General features: G+C 44.8%; 1 protein-coding gene across 2 annotated transcripts in view; it reads right to left on the bottom strand.

Moving 5' to 3' along the window:
• The window catches only part of SLC25A26 (solute carrier family 25 member 26), a 130,064-nt gene extending 108,336 nt beyond the window's left edge, over window positions 1-21,728 (bottom strand). For both annotated transcript variants that reach the window (XM_054033325.1, XM_054033326.1), the window contains exons 1-3: window positions 21,625-21,728; window positions 14,309-14,465; window positions 11,410-11,519 (exon numbers count right to left, since the gene is read on the bottom strand). In XM_054033325.1, the coding sequence (XP_053889300.1) occupies window positions 11,410-11,519; window positions 14,309-14,465; window positions 21,625-21,657 (300 nt within the window). In that variant the 5' untranslated portion in view covers window positions 21,658-21,728. The remainder of the gene's footprint in view (window positions 1-11,409; window positions 11,520-14,308; window positions 14,466-21,624) is intronic.
• Between the last annotated feature and the right edge of the window lie 5,022 nt (window positions 21,729-26,750).

The raw sequence follows: 26,750 nt of genomic DNA, 5'->3' as shown, positions 1-26,750 counted from the left end.
GTCTTGGCTTTCAGAAGGCACCCACCGAGCTTGCTCTCATACTGTGCTCTTCATGGGCAAACAACAGGCCCCCTCACCCTCCTCCCTTCTTTACAGTCTCGATCTTCTAACAAGGTCAGGCAGCCCATTCTATCCTATAGCAGCACCACAGATACGTAGCCAGACCTGCCACTGGTGATCTTTTACTGCTTTGGGGAGGAGACATCTTGTAGTGTTATTTACTCCTTCTCATAACACAAGAACGAGGGGGTCACCAAATGAAATTAATAGGTAGCAGGTTTAAAACAAAACGCACAGTCAACCTGTTGAACTCTTTGCCAGAAGATGTTGTGAAGGCCAAGACTAAGGATGTTGTGAAGGCCAAGGTTCAAAAAAGAGCTAGATAAATTCATGGACGATAGGTCCATCAATGGCTATTAGCCAGGATGGGCAGGGATGGTGGCCCTATCCTCTGTTTGCCAGAAGCTGGGAATGGGTGACAGGGGATGGATCATTTGATGATCACCTGTTCTGTTAATTCCCTCTGGGGCACCTGGCACTGCCAGAAGACAGGATTCTGGGCTAGATGGACCTTTGGTTTAACCCAGTATGGCCGTTCTTATAGCTCCCTGGAAGTCTACATGAGATAGGTGTGGCCCAGTGAATTCTGCAGTGATCTAGCTTCAGAGCACTGAAAGACAAAGTGTACCGAAAGACTAAAAAAGCCTCTTGATCTTACCGCAGAAGAGGCAAGGAGAGCTCTTTACCTGTCATTTCTCAACACACAAATCCTCTCGCAAAATGGGGAAACAAGTTATTGGCTAGATTCTGAAAGTGGGAACAGGAAGAGAAAGAAGCAACACCACCACAGACTAAAACAAAGACGCAAAAGGGAAGAAGAGACCAGATCAGGCCTGATGTTTGCCAATAAAGGACCCGAACTTACAAGAGTGTTTCACTGACTATCCCACAAAACCCAGGTTGTAACCATAACAATATCTAAATATTACATGGAAAAGATTGTTTGTTAGCTAGCTTCCCCAGGAAAAGAGCCAAATGACTTTTTTCTCACCTCTGTGGAAAAGTCAGCAGGGTTTAAAATTCACCATGTTGAATCCAGGCGCATTGGCTCTTAGAAAGGAAACATTGTCAGTCAAACTGGGATAAACTTACTTTCAGACCATAAAATGAAGTTTGCAGCAAGTTGGCGGGTGGCACGGGGAGGATGTTTGTACTCTTACCCAACTTTCCTCTAATTACTGCATATGTCACTATTATAAACCTGACAAAAAGCCTGGGCTAATCAATCCATCAAGTTAAGATTCATAATAAGCACAGTGTGACTGTTTAACATGGACACTGTCCATTTTAAAATAGTGTTCCCTGGTCGCATTACTGACACTACCTTAGATGATTAAAAGTGAAATAATTTTAAAACATCTGGTTTTCCTTTCCACCACTTATGATTTCATGTTTTCCAAGCACTTTTGGCAGCCCTTTGTAAAGACATATGACGACTAAACATGTGGGACAATGTCAAGGCAGAGGATGAAGAAGAATTCTGATCCCTGGATACAATAAAACTGTTTGCTACCTCCCCTCTTTGGATGAACTGGGTAGTGGTGACAATAGGAAGGCTTTGTGGCGGTTTCCGTTTGCCACTGCTGCAACTCCTCCTCCTTTGGAATGATGTTGTGGTGTACTACATGTCTTTCCCCTTGTGTTTTGTCTGTCCATTTGCAAGTGATTTCTTGAAAGTTATGTATGCCCTGTATCACTGTATTGGTATTCAGAAGCCCCTCTCCGGTGAGATTCAATTGTGGAAAAATTTTATTATACTTTAATTATATAAAATGTGTCTAGTGTCAGATTTTATTTGCCTTTTTTTTTTTTTTGGGTCGCTGATGTGCTTAATTCCCTCAGTTCCTAGAATCAAAAAGAAAAATGAATACACTGTTAAGGGATGTGTTTACCTCTCAGTTCTGCACATCACTCAGTAGAACTCGTCTGTTTCTAGTCTAGTTGGTTGCACAGCTGCGTTTGCTTAGGATGCAAATATTACAGGGGAATGTTTTAGTTTTAAAAACCAACAAGGATAACAAGCCAAACATTAATATTTGTTTTACATTTTATATAATAATTTTAGGGAACATGTTCTGCCTTTGACTCCCCCTTACCTCCCCTCGTCTTATTTTTACATCTAGTAGCATGGCAGCTGAATAAGATTAACATTCATTCACCCAGTGGTCTCAAAGCCTTTTACTAACACTAATCAGCTGTTATAACACACTCTTTTAGGTAGGTAAGTATCCATATTATAAAAGCAGTTTGTAATATCAAAGCAATTATTTTAAGTGTGCAAGGGGAAAGGAGGGGGAGGAAAGATGCCTGAAACAAAACAAAAAAAACTACTCGCAAAATAATAGCCATTCCCCGTAGTTATAACTTGATTGAAACTTAATGACTAATCAATAAAACTATAATTACAACTTTCACCCTTATGCTTGCAATTTGGAATACAGTAAAATCGATCAAATAAAATTTGATATGAGACAACAGTGAGAGAAGCTCAATTTGTGCCATTTTTATTAGGTGGCCTGGTGTACCAAATCTCCTAATCCCTACCTCAATTATTTTACGGCTCCGTTTTTCCATCACAGTAAGAGAAAAAGGCCTGTGGAAAGCAGAAGCTTATTAGCTCAGAAGTGCTTCTTTCAACACTATAGCTGTCACAACATGATGCAAGGCTATTATTTAAAAATAAAAATACAGCACCACCAGTATGAAAGATGCCTTGGTTGTGAACATGCCTCTGTTGTTGTTGTAGGGTAGTAGGAACCAAGCATGCTACAGAGCGAAGCAAGCATCCATCTTATCTAAACTTTACCGTGCCTCAGTTTACCTACCTGAAAATGGAGACAATTGTCCTGCCTGTCACATGGTGTGATGCTTAGTGCTTGCAAAGCAGTTTCAGATCTTTAAACAAAAGGGACTCTAAAATTGCAATGTATCATCTGCGTCTGATTTCCTTTTGACCACAGTTGATTAAATTTTCCAGTCAGGTTTTTCTTATGGGATCCCCACAAATAATTAAGTGGGGTTTTGTTTTCAAGATGTAAGGCTTTCCTCTGACTTTTCCCTCTAGTTAGCATGGCTGACATGGGTATTGTACATCCTGAGGTTGCACTCTGCCTCATTTTATTCTGGAACAGGACATTTTATAGCTCAGAAACTTGGAGGCTTCTTTCATTTGCATGTGATGTTCCATGAATTAGCTAGCAGGCAACCAGTAGCTGAGCTATAGATTGCAGTGGTGGGGGAGTGAGTGAGTGCCTTTTAAGGATTCCTAAAGGGTTTTGTGGGATACCTATGGAAACTGATGCCTTGCAATGCCTGTGCTTCAAATTTCTGAGCTGACAACACAGAGACTGGTATTAAGGTCAAAGAGAATCTGCCTGAGGAAGTTACATGGCAGCTCTGTAAAGCAGACAGCCTTAAATCGGCTCCTTCCCATCTCTTCCTTCACTTGCACCGCCAACGCGGTTGTGAGACCATCGACACATGCGGCCACTGACAATGAGGTTATTTTCATAGACCCCCTAAATCACATCCAGTAAGACAGTTTGGTTTCTAAGGTTTTAAAAAAAAATGTCCAGGTGCCAACAATTAAAGCCCAAGGGTCAAATACAAATGCAAAGAGGCAGACGGGGCTACGCTGTTTCTCCTCTGAAACAGCCAGTTGGCAATACCTCTGCTAGAGTGCTACTGCACTTTCCAGCGGCAGAGCGAAAATAGCTGGGATCAGTCATTCCGTTAACGGTTTGGGACTGATTCATAGCTAGGACCGGACATGCCAGTTAGACAAGGAAGCACTGTGATGTGTAAGCACAAAGGCAGGTGTGATGGAGAGGGGGCAGACAGAGAGAGGGATCAAGTTTAAGCAGGGGAAGGGAAAAGCCTCAACAAACAGAAGCCTCACTGAGAGGCGGATTAGAAGTTGGGTATGGGGAAAGCGGAATATGACACAAAATCTTAGCTACAGGAGATGATGGTGTGCCCTACTCCAAAGCTAAGAGTAGGAAGGGGGCAGGGCTTCATGGGGACAGTAATGTAATGCTCTGTGTTAACCAGAGCAGAACACCTAGTCAAGCTGGTAGAATGGGACAAACACATTAGAAAAGGGGGATCTTACTGGGCACCCTGCCCTACGCGGGTGAGGAACAGGATTATCTAGGTAACACAAAGCAGCCTTGCCCTCCTGACTGCGTCACTCGGGGTTCGCCGCTTAAGCCTGAGATTTAATTAAACCTGCCGTCAATCTGAGATACCCAAGGAAGTATTTCTTTATGCAACTTGCAGTCCGCCCGTGGAACGTACTTGTAACGGGGTTAACCAGCGGACCTGCTGGATGTTAGAAAGGTGTGAGTGGCCACCTACAGCATTTACAGCCATGCAAGCCAAGGTCTAGATTAGACAGGCACTCAAAGCCTTGGGACTAGCTTAATGCCTGACCACTTTAAGGACAGTTCTTTTCCAACCCCTATTACCGACAGCATGTTTCAAGCTGGTTAGGCATATTACAAGGAGTTTTGGGTCTCCTCTCAATTATCAGGAGCTGGCCACTGCCAGAGCGAAGGTCAGTACTTGATAGAGCTATGGTAAGAGTAGCCAAACTGTGGCTCAAGAACTGCATGCAGCTCTTTTACAGTTAAAGTGCAGCTCACGGAGCCCCCCAATTCCCCAGCCATTCTCCACCTACCAGACTTAGGGGGACAACACTTGGGACCTCTGCCTTGCAGCAGGGTGGTGGGGTGGGGGCTTCTGCCCAGTGGGGAGGTGGGTCTCGGGGCTTCAGCTGCACAGGGCACACCTGCTGGGGCTCAGGGCTTCAGCAGGAACGGGACAGAAGTCCTGAGTGCCGGCAGGTGCGCCCCAGCTCTCGAACTTCTGAAGATTGTCACATGTGGCTCGGAGGATCAGTAAGTTTGGCCACCCCTGCTGTATGGGTTTGTCTGGCAACAGGCAAACCTATCACACTAATAATACGATGTGTTGGCAATGAAATGAATCTCATGACCTTGGGAACATAGTAGAATATAAAGGACCCCTGACATTTCACCTGGGAGTGAAGAACTATTTCTTTTCCCGGTCGAAGGGCATGTCAGTGTAATCAGAGGAAATGCTTCGATAACCTGAATTTAATTATACTCAGCTTCTGTATAGCACATTTCAACAGTAGACTTCAAAGTGCTTTACAAAGTGTCATCACCCCCATTTTACACATGGGGAAACCGAGGCACAGGTAGATCAACTGACTTGCCCAAGGTCACCCAGTAGGCTAATATCAGAGATAAAAGCAGAAGCAAGAAAAGTCTGAGTCCCAGTCCAGCGCTCTATTCACTAAGCACACTGCCTCTCCTAAGACACTCTTCTACTACAGACTGCGGAATTTAACAGACTGCTACAGGATACGTGCAGCTAAACAAGTTAGCACCAAAAAAAACCCAGACATTTGTCTTTCAAGATTGTTTATTTCAACATGAGACCCAAAAGCCTCAGTGAGAAGTAGGGCTCAAAGATGCCGTGTAAACACAGATAAGGCAAGGTCATATCATTTCACTGGATATTTGCTTAGAAGGCACTGTTGAATAGAAGATCGGGAGTTAAAAGTGATGAGACATTTTAATATCCTGGAGAGAAGCAGCAATGCTTCCAAAAGAAAGATGAGGGGAAAGTAACGTGAACTGAAAAAAAGCACTGCTTCTACTCCATGTCTGCTGTATCATCACAGACAGTATTACACCAGGACTTGTGGCCAATAAAGCAATAACACTACAGGGGACTACCAAATGGTGTAGCTCCAAGCAAATCAGAGTTGTCAGAGGTGCTCCTTAGCTTGATCTCTGAAAATTGAGCCAAAGCACCAGTTTTACCCAAAAGTATTTGCCATGAAACAATTAAAATGGTCTGTGCTAATCCAGTACACAGTTTTGGACCAAGTTGCTCCAGGTTTAGATAAGTGTATTTGAATTGTGACATCTGGCCAAGTGCTTCGGAAAAGAATACCAGAGTATCTGTAAATGCACAACAGAAGTTTCATAAAGCTCCCTACAACACTTACAGCTATGAGAAGAATCAGGCAGGGAAGCATTTTCAGTAGCTGAAAATCATGCATCATTTGCTAGATGAAGTTAAACAGCTGTCAGTTGCCCTATTCTGTCCTGTCACTCTGTGTTTTCTTGTACATCTGTTGGGACAGCTGATTTATAAATGCAAGAAAGTCTTTTCTTCAATGTGACAAACTACCTTTCGGGGAAGTTGTTGTCTGAATAGGAATCCCCAGACCACAGAAGCGGGGTGGGGGGGAGCACGACTTTGCAACTGGCTCTTAGCAACCCCAAATGGATTGGTTTTAAACAACTCTATCAACATGAATTTATAAAACCATCATCATCCTGCAGTCGTAAAACCTTTTGAAATGGGAATCTTTTCATGACTAAGCCACAAGGAACTGCAATTATGCAAAAGAAAGAAAAGGCAAGCCCCAAAACCAACATGATGCGGAGGTGTAATCATTGAGGATCTGGAACGACGCACATTTCCTGTGTCCTGCTAAGCTGCAAGCCAAAAAAAAAAAAAAAAAAAAAAAAAAAAAAGCAAAGGTTAACCAATGTGCTTCACTTACATCCGCTTCACTGATGTAGATCCTGGAATGCCCAGCACCTAAATCAGGCTTAGCAGCATGTAATCAAAGAATGCTTTAAACATAACTAAAGAGACAAGTTGGGTGAGGTAATATCTTTTATTGGATCAACTTCTGTTGGTGAGAGACAAACTTTTGAGCTTACACAGAGCCACATTCTGCCGCACCCAGAAACACCAACAAGCTTTTCCCTAGCAATGGCCCTGGCTTTGAGCATGCACGAAAGCCAGAAGAGGTCTGGCATTCAGGGAAAGGAGTGCAATTTAACATTCAGACTTAGACAACAGTCTGGACATTCAGTCAGGGAGAGTTCTCCGGGGTGCAAAAGGCTCACTGAGGTGCAGGCGTGGTGTCACGCCCTTAGCCTGCCTACAACCCAAGCTTGTCCCATCAGCAGCACAACAACAAAAAACAATCTAAACTTGCCTTAATGAAAGTTGAGAGTGACATGCTTGGAAGGGCCAGTAGGGGAAGACACACATGTCTTCTAATAATACCACCCAGCTCTTATATAGCAGGTCAGTACCATCAGCCCCATTTTACAAATGGGGAAACTGAGGCTCGGGGAGGTGAAGTGACTTGCCCAAGATCACCCAGCAGACCAATGGCCAAGCCAGGAGTAAAATCCAGATCTCCAGCATCCTACCCCAGTGATTTACACACTGCAGTAGGCTTGCGGGACTGAAGACCAGCAGGACTTTAGCTGGGATACCGCTTCTCTTCTTAACAGTTGACATGAAATCAAATGATCTAAAAAGTCGGACTAAATCCATTTTCTTGGAACAGCCTGTGCCAGACAAGGAAGGCCACAATCTAATACCCCAGCCACTCTCATTCTGCAACTCCAGATTAAGTGCCAGTACTCAATCAGCGCGCACACACACATAGCTGTGAGCCATCTGGAAAATAAGGGCCTGATATTTGAATTGCTCAGCATCTCTTTGGATCAAGTCCTAAAATAGCTGGCTGGCTGCTACCACAACAGTGCCTTTTGAGCTCGGAAAATGGAATTACGTGCCATATTTCAGGGCAAGTTGGGTAGAAAAAGGAAGCGTTAAAAAACGCAAGCCGCTGCCGCCACCGCACCTGTGATAAACCTCAGGCTGCTCATTGCAAAGGAGAGCTGAAGTTAGCTTCAATGTACAGTTAAAAGTTTATATACAAACATTGATGGGGGCAAAAGTTCGGACAGACTTCCCCTCCTTCCACATGAGATCACTTGCTTCTAAGGGTACATCTACACTGAAAAGATATAAGAATATAAGAACGGCCATACTGGGTCAGTCCAAAGGTCCATCTAGCCCAGTATCCTGTCTTCTGACAGTGGCCAATGCCAGATTCCCCAGAGGGAATGAGCAGAACAGGTAATCATCAAGTGATCCATCCCCTGTTCCCCATTCCCAAATTCTGGAAAACAGAGGTTAGGGACACCATCCCTGCCCATCCTGGCTAATAGCCATTGATGGAACTATCCTCCATGAATTTATCTAGCTCTTTTTTTAATCCTGTGATAGTCTTGGCCTTCACAACATTCTCTGGCAAGGAGTTCCACAGGTTGACTGTGCGTTGTGTGAAGAAATACTTCCTTTTGTTTTAAACCTGCTTCCTATTAATTTCATTTGGTGACCTCTAGTTCTTGTGTTATGAGGAGTAAATAACACTTCCTTATTTACTTTCTCCACACCAGTCATGATTTTATAGACCTCAATCATATCCCCACTTTTCCAAGCTGAAAAGTTCCAGTCTTATTAATCTCTCCTCATATGGGAGCTGCTCCATATCCCTCATCATTTTTGTTTCCCTTTTCTGAACCTTTTCCAATTCCAATATATCTTTTGGGAGTTGGGGCGACCACATCTGCAGGCACTATTCAAGATGTGGGCATACCATGGATTTATATAGAGTCAATATGATATTTTGTGTCTTCTTATCTATCCCTTTCTTAATGATTCCCAACACTCTGTTCGTTTTTTTGACTGCCGCTGCACATTGAGTGGATGTTTTCAGAGAACTATCCACAATGACTGCAAGATCTCTTTCTTGAGTGGTAACAGCTAATTTAGATCCCGATTATGTTTTCCAACGTGCATCACCTGCGTCAGAGTCTCTCAGAAAACAGGTCAACTGACCAGGCTGGCGCTCCAGGGCAGTGTAGATTTTCAGACTTAGCCTCAAGCTCTGAGACTGTCCCACCTCACTGAGTTTCAGAACGAGGGCTCTCCACTGCTATTTTACTCGCTGCTGCGGGGGCGAGGGGTGCAGCACAGAGGTACCCTCAGAGAGAAAGGTGGGGGGTATGAAAATACCTTAGCTGAATGAGTCAGTTAATATAATTGATACAGTGACTTTTCAAGTACATTCAGGTCTGACAACTCCGTAATGCAAGAAATCTAATCTAACAAGGTTTAGATTGTTTATATTTTCCAACACTAAGAGTATTACCCTCCATTTTACGATTTTTAAATTGTTTTTCCCCAAATAAAAATGTCATATAATGAAAAATAGCGAGAAATATATTTTTACCACTCTGGTCTCATTTACATACTTAAACTACACAACTACCAGAAAATGTCTCCAGGGTAAAAGTTACCATAGCTACTGAATAAGGACAGCTTTATACAACCAGCCAAAAATGGACATATTAAAAAAAAAGATTTTGAACACCACAGTGACCTCAGACTAGTTTTTTCTTTGACCCCTTTTTTCAAGTGGCTGAATTGCAAAACTGTTGATTTCTGAGAGAGAACATTCTACTTTATGGTAACTAAAATGTAAGACGAGTTTCAGTGGTAGCCGTATTAGTCTGTATCAGCAAAAAAATATAAGGAGTTAGCCCACGAAAGCTTATGCCCAAATAAATTTGTTAGTCTCTAAGGTGCCACAAGGACTCCTTGTTTTTTTTTAAATGTAAGACATACCCCAGGGCATGTACAGGCTATCATAGTGGCCAATACTATCTCAGTTTCCCTGTACTCCCATCTTTTTGTGCATCCATCTGTTGTCTTTTGTCTTATACTTCGATTGTAAGCTCTTTGGGGCAGGAAATGTCTTTTGTTCTGCATTTGTACAGCACCTAGCACAATGGGGCTCTTAGGAGCTATGATCAATAACAAGTGAACTAATGAAAGGTATCAGACCATATCACAACATAACATCACCAGTGCGAGACAGGAGAACTGGATATGTATGTAGTTTATAGCACTGGAAAGAAGAGCATTCAGCTTCCAGTGCGTGTCTTGAGTTTCTTCTGGATAGGAATAATTCTTCAGTGACCATTCGGTTTTCCCCTTTTCTTGAGAATAGAGAACAAGTATGTCTCCCCAGTGACCTACAGAAGTCTTTGCCATTTACCCAACAAATTCAGAAACCTTTCATTATAAACAGCTGAAATAAGTCATTTTATTGTCACAGACATGAACATTTTCACAAGATTTTTTTTTAAATGGAACAATTTAGAAAACATCACTGAAGTGAGTAAATCAGAGCTGAAATAATGCAAGGAGATTATGACTGGGGTTCTCACATAGGGTGATCAGATAGCAAGGGTGAAAAATTGGGACAGGGGTGGGGGGTAATTGGCACCCATATAAGACAAAGCCCCAAATATCGGGACTGTCCCTAAAAATCGGGACATGTGGTCACCCTATTCTCACAGGAACCAATGGGGGGGGGGGTTAGGAGACCAAACCCCATTGAAAGCCAATGGGAGTTGGATGCCTAGCTCCATTAAGATCAGGGCCGGCTCCAGGGACCAGCCCACCAAGCTTGTGCTTGGGGCAGCACCTAGAGGGGGGCGGTGCAGTGCTCCGGCTCCAGCCGCCGGGGAGAGCGGAGCCGCAGTGGGCTCGCCGCCCTCCCCCCAGCGCTCCGGCTGGTGGGGAGAGCAGCCCGTGGCCGGGCTCGGCGCCCTCCCCTGCCGCGCTGGGGGGGGCGGGGGGGGGCGGCGGCGGGAGGCTTTTTTGCCTTTGCCCTGATTAAGATCCATTGAAATCCCAGCCTAAACACATTCAACTCATCAGAACTGTCCTCCAGGTATTTAACCATTAGCCTACTGCAGCAGGTGGTATTTCAGTATTGGACATGTAATGCACAAGGGACCAATCTTGCACTGTGATTTTTAAATTTTTTCTCGACTACATGGCTACGTAGTTCTACTGGTGTCATGTTTGGTACCATTGTGTTCCTGGGAGTAACAGTCTGGAAGCACAATGTAGCAAAATCTCATTCCAGGGGCAAGTAAGTGATAGGAAGGTCTTTTGAATAATACCAAACTCAACCCATTTCCGACAACACTGTATTATCCAAACTTCCACCAACTCGCGGACCTGGAACTGCTGGGGCATGGGAAGAACAGCAAGTCCCCACTGCCACGCCACAGAGGGTAACACCTCTGAAATAATGGTTCTGTGGATTTTTCACGAATCAAAGGACAACCGTACCTTCCCATCACTAACTTGCCCACGGAATGAGCTTTTGCTACATTATGCTTCCAGACTGTTACTCAATGTCAATGCTTCATTTAAAACAAAACAAACCAAACCCCAGAAGTTTCTAGAAAACATGTTGGTGTTTTGCAACCAATGCTTTGTAAAGACCAGGCTTGTTAAACCTGCTGCTCAACAATCAACAAGTAAAAGGTTCCCACTAAAATTCAGTTCTCATAAGACTTCCTAGCAAGAAGAGAAGGGGAAAAAATGGAATGTACAGTAGACAGAGCTGTTACTTACTACTTCTCCAAAGGAGGCGGCCACCATGTGTGTTACTGGACTCAGGTACGGAGGGGAGGCAGTATGCAACATATATTTCACATATTCATAGGTGACAAAAAAGGCAGCAGCTGAAATTTTAAAAAAAGTCCAGTCATCAAACTATCCCTGTAAGTGCATTAGCAGATTGCTGTTATAATCCAGACAAACCTAGTTTACGGTTATAATTCAGAAAATAGCCGAATGCTATAATCCAGAGACAAGACATTCCCCAAAACAGTACTACCCTTCCTACCAACATAGTTCCATGGTCAATACTCTTTCACTCATGGTCAAAGCTCCCTTTGACTTCAATGGGCCCAGGGCTTCAATCCATGTTTACAATTACAGTATTTAAAAAGCAAAAAGGCTAAATAGTATCTCTGACTGATTGGAAGTTTTTTCCCCCTAGAATACTGTGGGTAAGGGCTGTACTTTATTGGACGATGGTCAATTGATATTACAAATCAGCTCCTTTAAGGAAACAACTGCTTCAGTAACATTACTAACATTTAAATCTGATTGCAACATTTTCCTAGCTAGAATCTGCCTCCTATTTTACAGTTTAACTCCAGAAGCAACAGCAATTCATTTGAGAGAAAGAAAATGAAATCCTCCTGAGAGCTTGAACATTCATTACACTGTAATCCAATGGGCAAGGAACAGTTTTATTTTGTAATAGCCCTAATCTCATAGCACAGAAAACCAATCCAAGTGTACCAGTGTACTATTAGAGACAGGAAGAAGAGCAAACCAGGCACTGAAGTGGCAACAGTTTTTTTGGACTAACAGGTGTCTTGCATTTGCTACCTAGCACATTAAGGGTTACTTGTATTCTTCAAGATCATTTAAGTTTTTGGTCTTACACTGCGGCAAGAGATAAATCCCAGCTCAGATGTTAGAGATGCAAATCCTGAAAAAGCTGACATCTCTCACGGGGGAACAGATTTTAATTGTGCAAAAGGACTGCATGTATTGCCTTCTGCAGTTAATCAAAAGATGCTTATCGCCTCAAAAGGAGATAACGAAAGCGGAGATAAAGAACAGAATTTTTTTTTATATCATCTTTTGAAGGACATCGAACATTTGAAGGTGTCAGTGGATTGGTCTGTGAACTTAACATTTACAAACGTGACAGCCTAGCTGGACTTCATTTTGCAAAGACAAGAGAGCAAACAGATCTCAGGAATTGCAAACATTTTTCTTCAGACACTAGAACTGTTTTGTTTCTGAAAGACAGTGCCAATTTCAAAAGGCCTCCTCAAAGCTTCCCTCAGTTTCTAAATGACTTATAATTATTTATTTCTCTCCCCAGAAAAAAAAGAGAACATTCCCTACTAGAATTTGGCTCTTAAAGACCACAGGGGAGCACATGCATGTACACAAGATACCTTTGTGTATGGGGAGACTTTGGCAAACCAGTAAAGTGCTTGAAACCACTATGGCTTATTGTTAAAAAGCAACCTAGTCAGCAGGCTATAAAGTGGCCATGCAGCTTGACCAAGGCAGGAGGGGAGGGGGTTTTGGGTGCCTCAGAAGGGGCAGCTTGACCCCACGTCCTTCCTGATAAAAATTGTGCTAAAGTTGCTGATACATGCATTTGAAAAGAGCAGGATGTACCCTCAGGAACATCTATTGGGGTCTCAAGGCTGCAGGCTCTGGAAAAACCCACACCTGGTTAATCAATAATCAGAAGGAACCTCTTGCTCGATCATTAAAACTGCTTACTTAACAAGGTTTCTTTAAGGGACATTCTATTACTAATGTATAAATAAGGGGGAAAAGCTTGAGATAGCGGAGACTCTTCGGGACCGGTCTCTCCCTCTGGATGCATTTTGTGTTCCCCACCGGCAGACGGGCTGCCGCTGTGCCACTCGAGAGCCACACTCAGCGTTGGTAATTATCAAGGGTTGGGGGTGTTTTACTAATCTGTTGCGGACGTGTGTAAGTGCTCGAGTCTAAGTAAAGTTTAGCTTTAAGTGAAAGCACTCTCGTGTTGTCCTGTTTGTGCTAGCCATCTATCGGTCGGACAGCCACGTCTCCCCTGATTTATTTCCTGACACCTCCTCGCACAGAGTAAAAGTTACCAAGAGCTTTGGGTTGAAAGAACCCCAGGTAACACTTGGAGCATTCATAGTCATGATCCCTGCAGTCAGACATGGCCAGGATTTAAAGGCAAAAGTCTCCAGGATGGGGACTTGTGTCTTCTTTTATATTTGGACAATGCTTAGCACATTGTAGGCGCTGCTGGAAACAATAAGGAAGTGGCAAGAGAGAGATGGAAGGGAAAGGGAACAGCTTCCACAGTGTAAAGCCAAAAATTGGATTTTTAAGTGAAGAGCTGATGAAAAGAATAGCATCAAGGCTTCCAGAAGAGTATCTGGACACGGTGGCGTCACCATGATGGTGCATAGGAATCTGAATTGTGAAACACAAAGCAGTACCACCAGTAGTTAGCATTTGCAGATTTATAAAATTGGAAAGAGAAACAATATATAGGGGGGGAGGTGGGGATTTATCTTTTGGAACCCTACATTACATAACTTTGCACCAGTGTGATTACATCGATTTAGTTACACTGGTGCAATCTACTAATATTGGCACACTGCCCCAGTGCAAAATGGGGCATGCCATGGTGTGATTTACTCAGGTACAGTGCAATGCAGCAAGTCTACATTAGGGGTCATCATTACAATGGTGCACACAGAGCCCCACCCAGCTGGACCCCTGCACCCACACAAAACCTCATAACTTCAACAGGGGGTCCTATGTGGAGCTACTAGCAGGATCGGAGCCTGGCAGAGAAAGGACAGACTTGACTATGCCGTTCCCCTAGAGGAAGACCAGGGATTAACACAAGCACAATCCACACAGTTTTTACCATTCGGAAAGGATCCGACAGCAGCAGAAGGAACGCCAGCGTAGATGCCGCGAAAGCCACCAGCCTTCTTAAATCCTTGGGGACTCTGCAGTCGGGTTTTTATGGTATCCAGTGGGAATAATATCAAGTCAACGCACACACCAGCTATCCCACCAGCCTTCAAGATAAACAGAAGTAAAGCAAATTAACATCAACGTCTTGCCTACACACATGCTGCAATGAGACGTGTCTAAAGGACATTATTGAATCTAGCCATTTGCAGCAAACTAGTGGCTCGATCATTCATCAGCAGATTTCTCCAATAATTACCTTTTTACTTCAAGTGACCACATGTAGATTGATGTCAAGGACCAGCATAGGATACAAAAAGAACAGTGCAACATTTTAAGCATTCTTTCATTTTGCCTCACTGTTTTGGATTGAATGAAGGAAGCAACGCAGCTCCAACAACTCTGAGCCAAGCAAATAAGCCCTAAGATAATGGCACCCACCAGTTAGCAATATGACACAGCACAGTTTGTCCATCAGTGCTAGGAATTATTGTGCAAATATTAGGACTGGTTGAGAAAAAGATTTGTATTCCCGACAAAAAAAAATGTGTGGGTTTTCATTTAAATTTTGTTTTTGACAGCCAAAAACAGAAAAAATGCATTTTAAACCAAAAGTTTCACAGAGTCATAGAAACATAGGACTGTAAGGGAGATTGATAGATCATCTAGTCCATTCCCCTGAGCTGAGGCAGGACTAAGACAGACTATCCCTGAGAGGAGTTTGTCTAACCTGTTCTTAAAAACCTCCAAATGACAGAGATTCCACAACCTGCCTACCTAATTTGTTCCAATGCTCAACTATCCTGACAGTTAGGAAGTTTTTCCTAATGTGTAACTTAAATCTCCCTTACTGTAGTTTAAGCCCATTGCTTCTTGTCCCGGGCGGGGCAGGGCAAGGGTGTTCGGTTTTCTGGAATTAGAAAGTTGGCAATCCTACTGACCTCCTGTATAACACAGACCATTAGTTTTCACCTAGATACACCTATATTAGCCCAAAGACTTTGGTCTAACTAAACTGTGTGCACACAGAGACCAGGAGAGACCAAGATGGCATCCATGACCAAGGCCCCTGCAAAACCTGAATAATAACCAGATGAAATATAGGCAGGGATGAGTATACAACTACCTCCCCACCCCTCACTCTCCGAAAAATTTTTTTTAGCCATTTTAACATATCTAATAATCTGTATTAAATTTATTCTTTGAATCCACCTTCACCATTTTTTGGTTATTTGGGCTACGGAGCACATATATTGATATCTACCCTGTATACAACAGCAGGAGAAAACATGAGCATGGATATATGGTACTGCTGAATCTTTACTTGGATAATTCAAGTACAATTATACTGTGCTCACCTGGTTTTCTGTTCCACCCTAACAGAGGATTCAGAGAGGCATTTGCTATCTACCGTTAACGTTTTAATCAATAAGTTAATTACTCTTTTAATCTATTTGGCTATTTTGCGTGCATTGATTTTTCTAACTCTTCTTCCATCAGAATTCTTATCTGCCCAAAATAAAATTGATCAGATTTAATCTAGCCAGCTGGTAAAACATGAATCAAAAGTTACTAATTGCTTCTTTGGATTTGTATCTTAAATGTCATTTAAATTCATGAAGCAGCTAATGGAGTACCTGTAGGATGGGGAGAATACCTGGGAGCTTACTCCATCTGCAGCAAACAGTAATGATTTTTAGATAATAAGCCGACTAAGCAGCCCATTCTCAACTGCGTGTCAGCAGCACTAGCATTATCAGTTGAACAGCTGGGGGGAAAAAAAAATCTTTGCATGGAGCTGGATATACCTGTTACACTCTAAATCCAGCAACATGATTAAATAAAACCAGGATCGAATTCAAATGTAGTGAACCATGATATTTCATACAATAGGTCACCTGAGCATATTTAAGTGTGAGCCAAATTCTGCTCTTACACCCAGGCATGCAGCTTCACTTAACTATACACAATTCAGGAGCGACAAAGTTGGCCCTATGCATATTTTTAATGAATTAATTGAAAACGGATGATAAAATACGGGGCGATAGTCTATTATACACTTGTGGAAGGGAGCAGCATTCACTCTCTTAGTTGTTCACTTGTAAATGATTCTTCTAGGAGTAAATAGAGATAAAATCTTTTAAAAAGCTGGAGAGAGGATTCAGTTAGCAAATGCCGCAAAAATTATATATCCCTTAATCTGCAATTGAATTTTTCTTGGTCCATGTCCACAAAGCCTCTAAGAGAGTGTATAAATGTCACATCAGATACATAGCAGAAATAGTTGTGCGATATGAGTTAGCGGCAAGGGACTGGCATGGACCTCCTGGATCATTGAATCCGGTCTCTTGCTGATGCAGGCAATTCCATCATATAATCTCATTTCTAAATTTATCAAACTCCATCTTAATGCTAGTTTGGTTGTTTGCCTTCATTCTTCCTATTGGGAGCACCTGACTCCTCTGAGGATTAGAAACCACCTGCCCGTTGAACATGGAACAGGAAGAGAAGACCTTTCCTCCTACATTCTGCAGCCAGAACTAGTCATGGTACATACCCATGCACTGGAATTGACAAGCCTCTTCACAACATTTCACTCCTTCGGGTCATTCAGCTACACCCTTACAATTATCCACGCTATCCTTGCTCCACTCCATCTCCACGTTTGTGAACAAAGAGCAGGAACCTGCCATCACTAGCTGTGGGAATGGAGGGGAAAGCACCAGGCTGAGATGGGGATGGAGAAGCGAAGATGAAGCTAAGGAATGACGTTTCAGGGCTGTGAAGTGAAGAGGCTTGGAGAGATTTTCAACAGAGTTCAGCCTCCTTTTAGGCACCCAAAATAAGTGGCCAGATTTTCAAGAGACCTCTACACTTTGTGCGCTGAGCTCTTTTGAGCATCTGGCCCCAATTGTGGGTGCTGAGAGCACTGGGAAATCTGGCAAGAAGCAAAGAGATGCAATTAAGGTCTTGCAAGAAGGAACTTAAGAAGTCACAACAGTCAAAACAGGCATAGACTATAGAAAGAATAAGACATTTAGGAGGGGCAGGTTAAAGGTAGTCAAACTCTCCAGAGGCGCGGCAGGCAGAGTTACAAACAAGTTCGGCAGAAGGAAGAAAGCAAGCTCTGAATCAAGGGTAACTCCAGGATTTCTGGCTTTGGGAATGAAGTTAGTTTGTTACATTGCACTAGCGGAATTCAAAACATGAGAGGAAAAGGTAGTTCAAAAATTAAGCATTCCTTTCTCTTCGTATTGTCCACAAGCTAGCCACGTGCCCTTCGCTGCCATGGTTGAACGTTGTTGCTCAAATTCATCCTTAACAAATGCTTCCCTGCATTTTGCGTGATGTGTTAGATGAGTAGGTGTTAGAGGAGTAGTTCAAACTTACGCTACAAATGGCAGAGGCTGCGAACATAGCATGAAAGAAGAAATGGAGTAACAAATCTTATTCTAATGGTTTTGTTTTTACTATTTTTTAAAATTCTTAAGATACAAAGTTAGCTGCTCTTCAACATTTATTTCCCTCCCCCCACCGCCCCATATATTTTTCTGGTTGAAACTGCCATGCACTTTGATTGAATAGACACAGTGAAATCAAACAGCTTTTTGTTTAGATAAAATACATTTAGGATCTGTAGCTTCTCAGAGTAATTCTCTCCACTGATTCTCAAACACCTGTCAACCTTCTGTCACAACACTACAGCAGGCGCACTCATTGTTATTGTTGGTTATTTCCAACATCATTCTGATCCTCCTCCTTCAAGAATAGATGGACACCACTCTAAAAGCTTTGCCGAGTGAGAGAACTGGCTCTTTCTATTATAAAAAATAGGTCTTTCATTACAAAACATACTCATTAAAAAGATGATTGTTACTACCCTGGTGATACCTATTTCAGTTCTAAAACTTACACAGATTATCTGGGTCTCTAAAGGGTTCTGCTTGTTTTGTACGGGGTGTGTGTTGGACAGTTAAATAAGCCAGATGACAGGATGAAATGGAAAACTGTCCAGGTACAAAAAGAGAGAAATAGAAATGGGATGAAATGGAATAGTACAAACCGCAAGGTCACGCACATAGGGACTAACAACAAGAATTCCCGCTATATATTAACTGGGGGCTCATCAGTTACAAGTGAAGGAGGGGGTGAGAGACCTGGCTATGTTGGTCAATCACAGGGCAATTAAGAGCCACCAATGTGATGCGGCCATGAAAAAAAGCGAATAGGATCCAGGCATTGCATTTCCAGTAGACACAAGGAAGTATTAATACCATTGTATAAGGCAGTGGTAAGACCTCTTCTGGAATCCTGGTCACCCACATTCAAGACAGATCAATTCAGAAAGAAACAGGTGCAGAGAAGAGCTACTAGAATGATCAGGGGAACAGAGGGCCTAAAAGATAGGATTGCTTTCTATAAATACACCACGAGGGTAAACACTAGGGAGGACAAAGGGCTATTTAAATGAAAGGACAATGCTGGAACAAGAATAAGTGGGTATAAACTGTTCACAAATAAATTTAGGCTGAAAGTTAGAAGGTTTCTAATCATAAGAGAAGTGACATTCTGGAACTGCCTTCCAAAAGGAGCTGAAAGAGCAAACAATCTAGCTTTAAGACAGAGCTTGACAAATTCATGAGTGGGATTAGATGACAGGGTTGCCTGTAGTGGTGGGGGGCTGGGCTGGGCAACCCTCGGCAGTCCCTTCTGGTTCATGTCTTACTTTCCTCAAATCGCATGCTTCAGGGCTTCATACAGTCACCCCAGGGGTCAGGAAGGGAATTCTTCCACAGTGTATTCACAAAAAGAACAGGAGTACTTGTGGCACCTTAGAGACTAACAAATTTATTAGAGCATAAGCTTTCGTGGACTACAGCCCACTTCTTTGGATGCATCCACGAAAGCTTATGCTCTAATAAATTTGTTAGTCTCTAAGGTGCCACAAGTACTCCTGTTCTTTTTGCGGATACAGACTAACATGGCTGCTACTCTGAAACCAGTGTATTCACAGTTGGAGGAAAGGGGGGTGTTGGCGCAGATTTGCTTCCTTCTTCTGAAGCATCAGAAATGGCCACAACTGGAGATGGGACACTGGATAGGGTATGCCGGTGCTCTGAGGCGGTCCTGATAATTGTCTTTCTGGCACTTAGCTGGCTGATTCTTGCTCAGAGTCTAACTGATCACCATATGAGAGGTCTGGAAAGAATTTTCCTCCAGGTCAGACTGGCAGTGACCTTGGGGGCTTTTCACCTTCCTCTGCAGCACAGGTAACAGTCGCTGACTAGAATCATCTAGGCATGTCTCTCAGTAAATCTATATACAACAGGTCAGACTAGATGATTTGGTGGTCCTTTCTGGCCTTAAACTCTACAACTATGAGAAAGGCTAGAGAAATTGCAAGAGAAATTCTTCGGTAAAAAAGGCAAGTAATGCATAAGCATTACAGTCAAACATTGATTTAAAATGGACAAGGAAAACGGCAGAAAGACTGTGAGCCCTTTATTCAAACATGAGACATTTTTAATAAAACACTGGAATAAATTGCCTAGGGAGGTAGTGGAATCTCCATCATTGGAGATTTTTAAGAGCAGGTTAGACAAACACCTGTCAGAGATGGTCTAGATAATTAGTCCTGCCATGAGTGCAGGAGACTGGACTAAATGACCTCTCAAGGTCCCTTCCAGTCCTATGAGTCTATGATTCCTAGTGCAGTAGAAAGTGCCAAGTTGTCTCAATGCATTACAAAATACAAGTAGTTCAGGTTATTGTGAAGTTATTCTGTAAAAAACAATGAACTCATTGTAATCAAGTCCCTGTACCAACACACACAATTTGCAGGAGGTAAAAAGAAGTTACCAAACCCACAATGGCTATAAACAGCACAACACATTCAGCGCCCTGTTTTAAAATGAGAGACTGTTCGTGGCTGTATCATTCCAAAGTATTAACCCTCTGAAACTGCATCTACCACATGGCACTTCTAACCAATGCTGTGACCTTATCCCATATGCCTGTGAAGCACTATACACACTACGAGTACTCAAGATAATTTATAGACTTCAAAGGTCAAAAGGGACCACTGTGATAATCTACTCTGACCTGCTGTAGGACACAGGCCAAAGAACTTCCCCAGAACAATTGAACTCCTTAACATTTCAAAAGGTAAGATACCTAAGTCAATTCCTCCCCATTCTGGAACGATGCACGTTGCCCCACCCAAAGGCAACGGGCATCAGAAATAAATTCATACCATTTGAAAAGTGTATGCAGGGTTTTAATATAGCATTGTGATCACTTCCATTCCTTATAATTTAGCCCAACTGATCCTTGGGCCAGGGGCTGTGTCTAGAGAGTGGAGGGGGAGCCTAAGGGACCATCAATAATATTCCTCAGCACCAGCAGCTGCAACATACAGACATACCCTCTCCTTCCAAATTCAGCTGGAAATTTCCCCCTGGCAGTGCCACCCAGAAGTGGACTCTGCTCCCCTCTCAGACCCAGAGATGAGTCACCCCCACACCCCTCCCTCATCCCCCCCAGCTGCACACCCCTCCTCCAGCCCCATCACCTCCTCTGCAACCCTCCCCCTTCCTTATCCTCCCACTGCACCCCCTTCCTCACCCCATCACCTCTGCACCCTATTCCACCCCGCTGTGCCCCCCATCCCACCCACCTTCCTTATCCCCCATTGCACCCCCTTCCTCACCCCCAAACCCACCCCGCTGTGCCCCCATCCCGCCCCCTTCCTTATCCCCCGACTGCACCCCCTTCCTCACCCCATCACCTCTACACCCTATTCCACCCCACTGTGCCCCCCATCCCGCCCACCTTCCTTATTCCCCCTGCGCCCCCTTCCTCACCCCCAAACCCACCCTCCTGTGCCCCCATCCTGCCCCCTTCCTTATCCCCCGACTGCACCCCCTTCCTCACCCCATCACCTCTGCACCCTATTCCACCCCACTGTGCCCCCCACCCCGCCCCCTTCCAATCCCCCCACTCTGCCCCCTTTCTCACCCCCAAACCCGCCCCACTGTGCCCCCATCCTTATCCTCCCACTGCGCCCCCTTCCTCACCCCATCACCTCTGCACCCTATTCCACCCCGCTGTGCCCCCATCCCGCCCCCCTTCCAATCCCCCCATTGCACCCCCTTCCTCACCCGAAACCCGCCCCCATCACCTCCTCTGCAAACCATCCCGCCCCGCTGTGCCCCCTTCCTCACCCCCAATCCCGCCCCCCACCGCTGCACGCCCCGCCTTCCTCACCGTCAGGGACACCCAGAACTCGGCCCGCTCCATGCGGACGCCCACGCGAAGCGCTCCCCGTCGCGCGGAGACGATTCCAACCGGCCGCACCTGCCACCCCTGGGCGCAGCCATACTGCTGCCCTCCGACCCGCTGTCACGTGGGCTGCTTGGGCCAATAAGCCTACGCCCCGGGGTCCGGGCCGCTGTGAGTGAGCCTGGGTAGGGCGTGCGCATGCGTACTGGGGGGAGTGAAGCCGTAGCGAAGCCTTTGCCCGTGCCCGTCCCTTTGCCCTCAGCGCCTGCCCGTCCCTCGCCAGTGGGGGGGCTGCGCTGCGCAGGGAACTGCCCCTCCCTGGCAACAGCTGGCGTGGGAGCATTCTAGATCCCCTGGTTCGAATCCCAGCCCCTCTAGGGCAGGCCACCTGTCTGTGCCCAGCACTAGCTGCATGCGGCGGGGCAGACAGGGTGTGACAGCTCCCAGCCATCCCCTCCCTGGGAGACATGGGGCAGGGGAAGGTGTAAGAACGGGCCACGTGGTGGGAGGGTGACCAGATGTCCCAATTTTATAGGGACAGTCCCGATATTCAGGGGTTTTTCTTATATAGGCTCCTATTACTCCCCACCCTCTGTCCCTGATTTTTCACACTTGCTGTCTGGTCACCCTACGTGGTGCCAACTCCCCAAACTCTTTCACCGGCCTGGTGCAAAACGAAGCCTTTCAGAAAGGGGCAAAGCCGCGTTATTAGAGGAGAACCTCGGCTTTCATGGAAAAAAACAAAGTCAGGGGCACACCCAGGAGTGATAACAGCAAATTGCAAGATTGTAACTTCACTCCTGTACGATAAGGATCCCTGTGTGTGCCGATCGGCAAGTCACCTGCGTGGGTCTTTCAAAGCTCGACACGGCGGTGATGTTAAAATAGCACATCTTCTGGCCAAAAATCAACCCAAGTACTTTAAAGCGGGGCCGCATGTTATTCTGGTCAATTTAATGGCTGACTTTTTAGAGGTAATATTGTGTTTGTTTTTCTAGTGTAACCTTGGATGTAACTTGAACGTTATCAGGAGCATGATGCATCAAGCTGATGCCTGTCAGAGTCAGGAAGAAATGTTACATTTCCCTTTTTCTTCTGAAGGAGAAATCGTCGTCACTTATTTCATGCCTCAGTTGAAAACCCCTTGGGAAATATAGCTGTTACCAAAGTGACCTAAGGTTTACTGGTGTGAAATGATGTGAAGAGGAGCTGTTACTGCCCGGGCATGCCTCTGAGAGCGAACAACACAATGAACAATCATCTGTGGCTCACCCAGGATGCAGCCAATCCTACATTTGTGTCTACTTGAATTTAATTTGAAATGATACCAGAAATAGGACAAAGCCTGCCTTGTGTGACCTGTGAAGTTAGAGCAGGAATGTTTGTCTCAAACAGCATTGTGTTATTATTATTCCTTTTGATTTGTAAAGTATATTCAAAGTGAAAAAGCTCCCATCTCACACTCCAGGTGTTTTTGCCTTGAGTTAGAAATCCACCCCCCCAAAGCAATGCACAAAACCAACAGCATCTAATCCCCCCAAACCAGAGAAGCACCAGAGATGTGAGGGGGCATCAATGGGTACCCCCCTCACACACATATCAGCCAACCTACCTATAACCCCTGGGTAAAATGCTAGGGTCTGAGGCATGTTCTGAGGGCAGTGGTTTAACTAGTTTGGACTAAGGACGATGAGCTGAGAGGTCACCACAGAGCCAGCAGCTCCATCTCATTTATTCTGAGAGGGTTCCAGCACCTCAGCTGACCGCAACCACAACAGTGTGTCCAGGGAGCGGGGCGCATCTCTCAGTGAGGCAGTTCCCAAGTCATTTGGGGCTTTACAGATCCAAACCAATGCTGTAAAGCCAACTGGAGAAGAGCAATGCTGCCAGCTCTCATGATTTTATTGTGACTCTCTTGATACTTGCTGCTTTTCTTAAAGGCTCCCGGAGATGGGGGATTTTGTAAAAATCTCAACTTCCATTAAAAAATGGATATTTGCAGAGAAAAAATCCCTAAAAACATGAGCCACGGTTTAAAAACAGAAGGCAAATAAAAATAAACCAGCATTTATTATTTTTAAAAATTTCAGGACTCTTGAGCCAATCTCATGATTTTGGGGGGGATTCACTCGTGATTTTTAAATGCATGGATTTGGCAGTCCTGCCTAGATAGACAATCTGAGATTTCATGGCATTCCGCTAGAGTCACCTGTTGGTTTTGGCTCACAAAACACCTTATCCTTTCACACAAAGTGTAATACTCCTCTTCAACACACTATGTCTCTCTCTCTCCCTCCTCCAGTGAGGGGTGAAAGTAACTTAAAGGACTTACCGGTACTCCGGAGTCCTTAGGAGAGGCGGGGCCTGTACCGGAAGAGGCGGGGTCTTTAATCCCTGGGTGCTTTAAATCAGGATTAAAAGGGCCGGGCCTGGGGCGGTGGTAGCAGCAGCTGGGAGCCCCGGGCCCTTTAAATCACCACCTCAGCCCCGCTGCCGGAGCCCCGGGGTACCAGCAGCAGCCGGGCGCTCAGGCGGTGATTTAAAGGGCCCGGGGCTCCAGCTGCCCCTACCGCCCTGGGCCCTTTACATCATCCCCAGAGCCCTGCTGCTGGAGCCCTGGGGTAGCAGCAGTGGGGCTCCGGCGGCTATTTTAAGGGTCAGGGCGGTAGTGACTGCTGTAGCCCCAGACCCTTTAAATAGCCGTCGGAGCCCCGCCGCCATTACCCCAGGGCTCTGGGGATGATTTAAAGGGCCCGGGGTGGTAGCTGCGGCAGGAGCCCCGGGCCCTTTAAATTGCCGCCAGGGGAAGCCAATCGGCCCCGGTACGGCACACCAACTCTCGCCGTACCGGGGTGTACTGGCTTACTTTCACCTCTGCCTCCAGTGCTTCCTTTACTCATCAATCCCCAAGAAGGTCACTCAGTCCAAACAGGCCAAAGTTTATTTAATCTTCTTGGAGTTCATTCAAGATAACTTTGGTTTCGATTCCTAGAAGACTATGGAGATCTAGTAAACATGTCATATGTAAAATAGAGTAGAGGCTGCACTGAGGACAGCTATTAGAATGAGACCAAAAACCTAACCGAGTGCCCAGCTTTCAGAAACATCCCTGCTATTTTAACAGGAGACAGAAATAAAAAATGATCCACCATTTATCACTGTCAGCTCACGTTACAGTGAATAATGAAACAAGTGTATCAATCCAATGCACCTCATTTTCCAAGCACATGTCTGTCATTCAATTAGATACCAGAGAAGATGTTGGAAGGAAAAATCATGCAACTGCAGCAAATGAAGCATGCTCTCAAAGCTATTATCATCCCTACACAATCCACTGAGGGTAGCATTTAGAAGGAGGCCTTATTCTCCAGTTTTACCCCTGAGGCCCCGTGATGTAAAGGTTCTTCAGGGTCTCAGCAGCCATTTTTCATATTGTTCAATGTGAAGCTTTCAAAATATGCTCTGTGGCACTGTGGCTCTTTTTATTTATCACCTTCTGTCAAATGAACAGCAGTACTCTATTAGAGAGGCCACAACCTTTTATTCTTCTGAGCCATTGTCCTGTCGTAAATGAACAAGCTCTGTCTAATACTATGGGCCTAACATTAATCTTCTTGATGCGTCCCACGGTGAACTCCCACCGAGCCTACAGAGTAAGTTGAGCAAAGAAAAAGGTTGGTTTTCTCGTGTCCTTTCTCCTTTGTGAGACAATGCTTTCGATGCTGCCGCATGTCCCTTTTGCAGTAAGCTAAGCAACGGGGCAGAGTCGAAAGGCTAGTGCGTTAACTATTGCACGCTTTGTTCCCCTCTTAGTCGCTAGTATCTACCAGCAAGGAGGTTACCATGTTTATTTGTCCACCAGCTGAAGCTGCTAGACTCACGCCAGCTGCAAACAATTGCTACCAGTCCTGCACCCAGAATCGACACTAGAACATTGGTCCTGGATGATTTTGTCTTCCTTGTTCTGTGAAGGGGGGAAGTGTTCTCCACTCTATGGAAGACACTGCAGGGCACACCCACACGTACCACAGCTACTCAGGAGACTAGGCACTCCTTGCAGAGGCTCGGTATGAGCTCTGAGGGTATGTCTAGCCTGCAGTCGCGGGGTATGGTTGCAGTTCAAGGAGACATACCCAAGCTAGCGTTAATCTAGCTAGTTTGGGTCCTAGAGCGGTGAAGCCGCAGCAGTGAGTCCCCCGGTGTAGGCTGTACAAGCCTACCTGGAACCCTGGGTAATTACTCGTGGCTCCATTGGGAGTTAGGCGCCTTTGCAAATCTGGACCAGAGGCCCTAGGTTGTAAGATGTGCCTTTCAGTGGCTAAATCATCAAAATTTCCAAACCATACCTTGCTGAAAGTAATGATCTCCCAGTGGGAGTTAGGCACCTAGAGTACCTTTAAAAATTTGGCCCTGTGGGGATTAGGCACCTGAACACTTTTAAAAATCTGTTCCTATGTCCTTGCCAAATTTCAAGGTTGCACTGTCACCAGTTGAGACACTGGAGCTGTTCCAACTTAAAACATTGGCTGGTGAAGCCAACTTTTGAAGAAGAAAAAAAATGGCAATTTCCCCTATCCTGTAACTTCATAGTCCCCATCGGTCACTTTGCAATGCGTAGGCAGCAGAGTCACAAACTATTAAGTGCCATTTTGTGCTGCTACAAAACCGAATTCCCACTCCACACTGGCGTCCATGCCGCGTTTTGGTGAAAGGGGCTCCCAACAGACGGGATCCCTGACTCTTTGGGTTCATTATATTTACACCAGGATTTTAAATTTCAAAACAGTGATAGCAACTGACAGGTTTCCATGGGAAAAAACCCTTGTCATCACATCTGTTTTCCATAAAAGTGAGATGAACTAGATTTCTCTGGAATAGAGAGTCACAGGGTGTTTCCAGCACTGAGGCTAAATGGTGATTCAGACCAGTGGTGGAAGGGACTGACTCAAGTGCTCATGAATTGCCCAGGACAGAGATAATAAACAGAATGAGGAAAGCAATTGCTTTAATAAATAAACTGGAACATGTGTGCAGCTGATACTGCCAGGGGCTGATATATGCCAAGTAGTCTGTTGTTAACATCTGCTCCACAGCAGCTTTAATACGCTCTG

Source organism: Malaclemys terrapin, chromosome 7 (genome assembly GCF_027887155.1).
Source record: "Malaclemys terrapin pileata isolate rMalTer1 chromosome 7, rMalTer1.hap1, whole genome shotgun sequence".
Lineage (NCBI taxonomy): Eukaryota > Metazoa > Chordata > Testudines > Emydidae > Malaclemys > Malaclemys terrapin.
The sequence above is the reverse complement of the archived record's forward strand: the minus strand, read 5'-3'. Positions and strand labels throughout refer to the sequence as shown.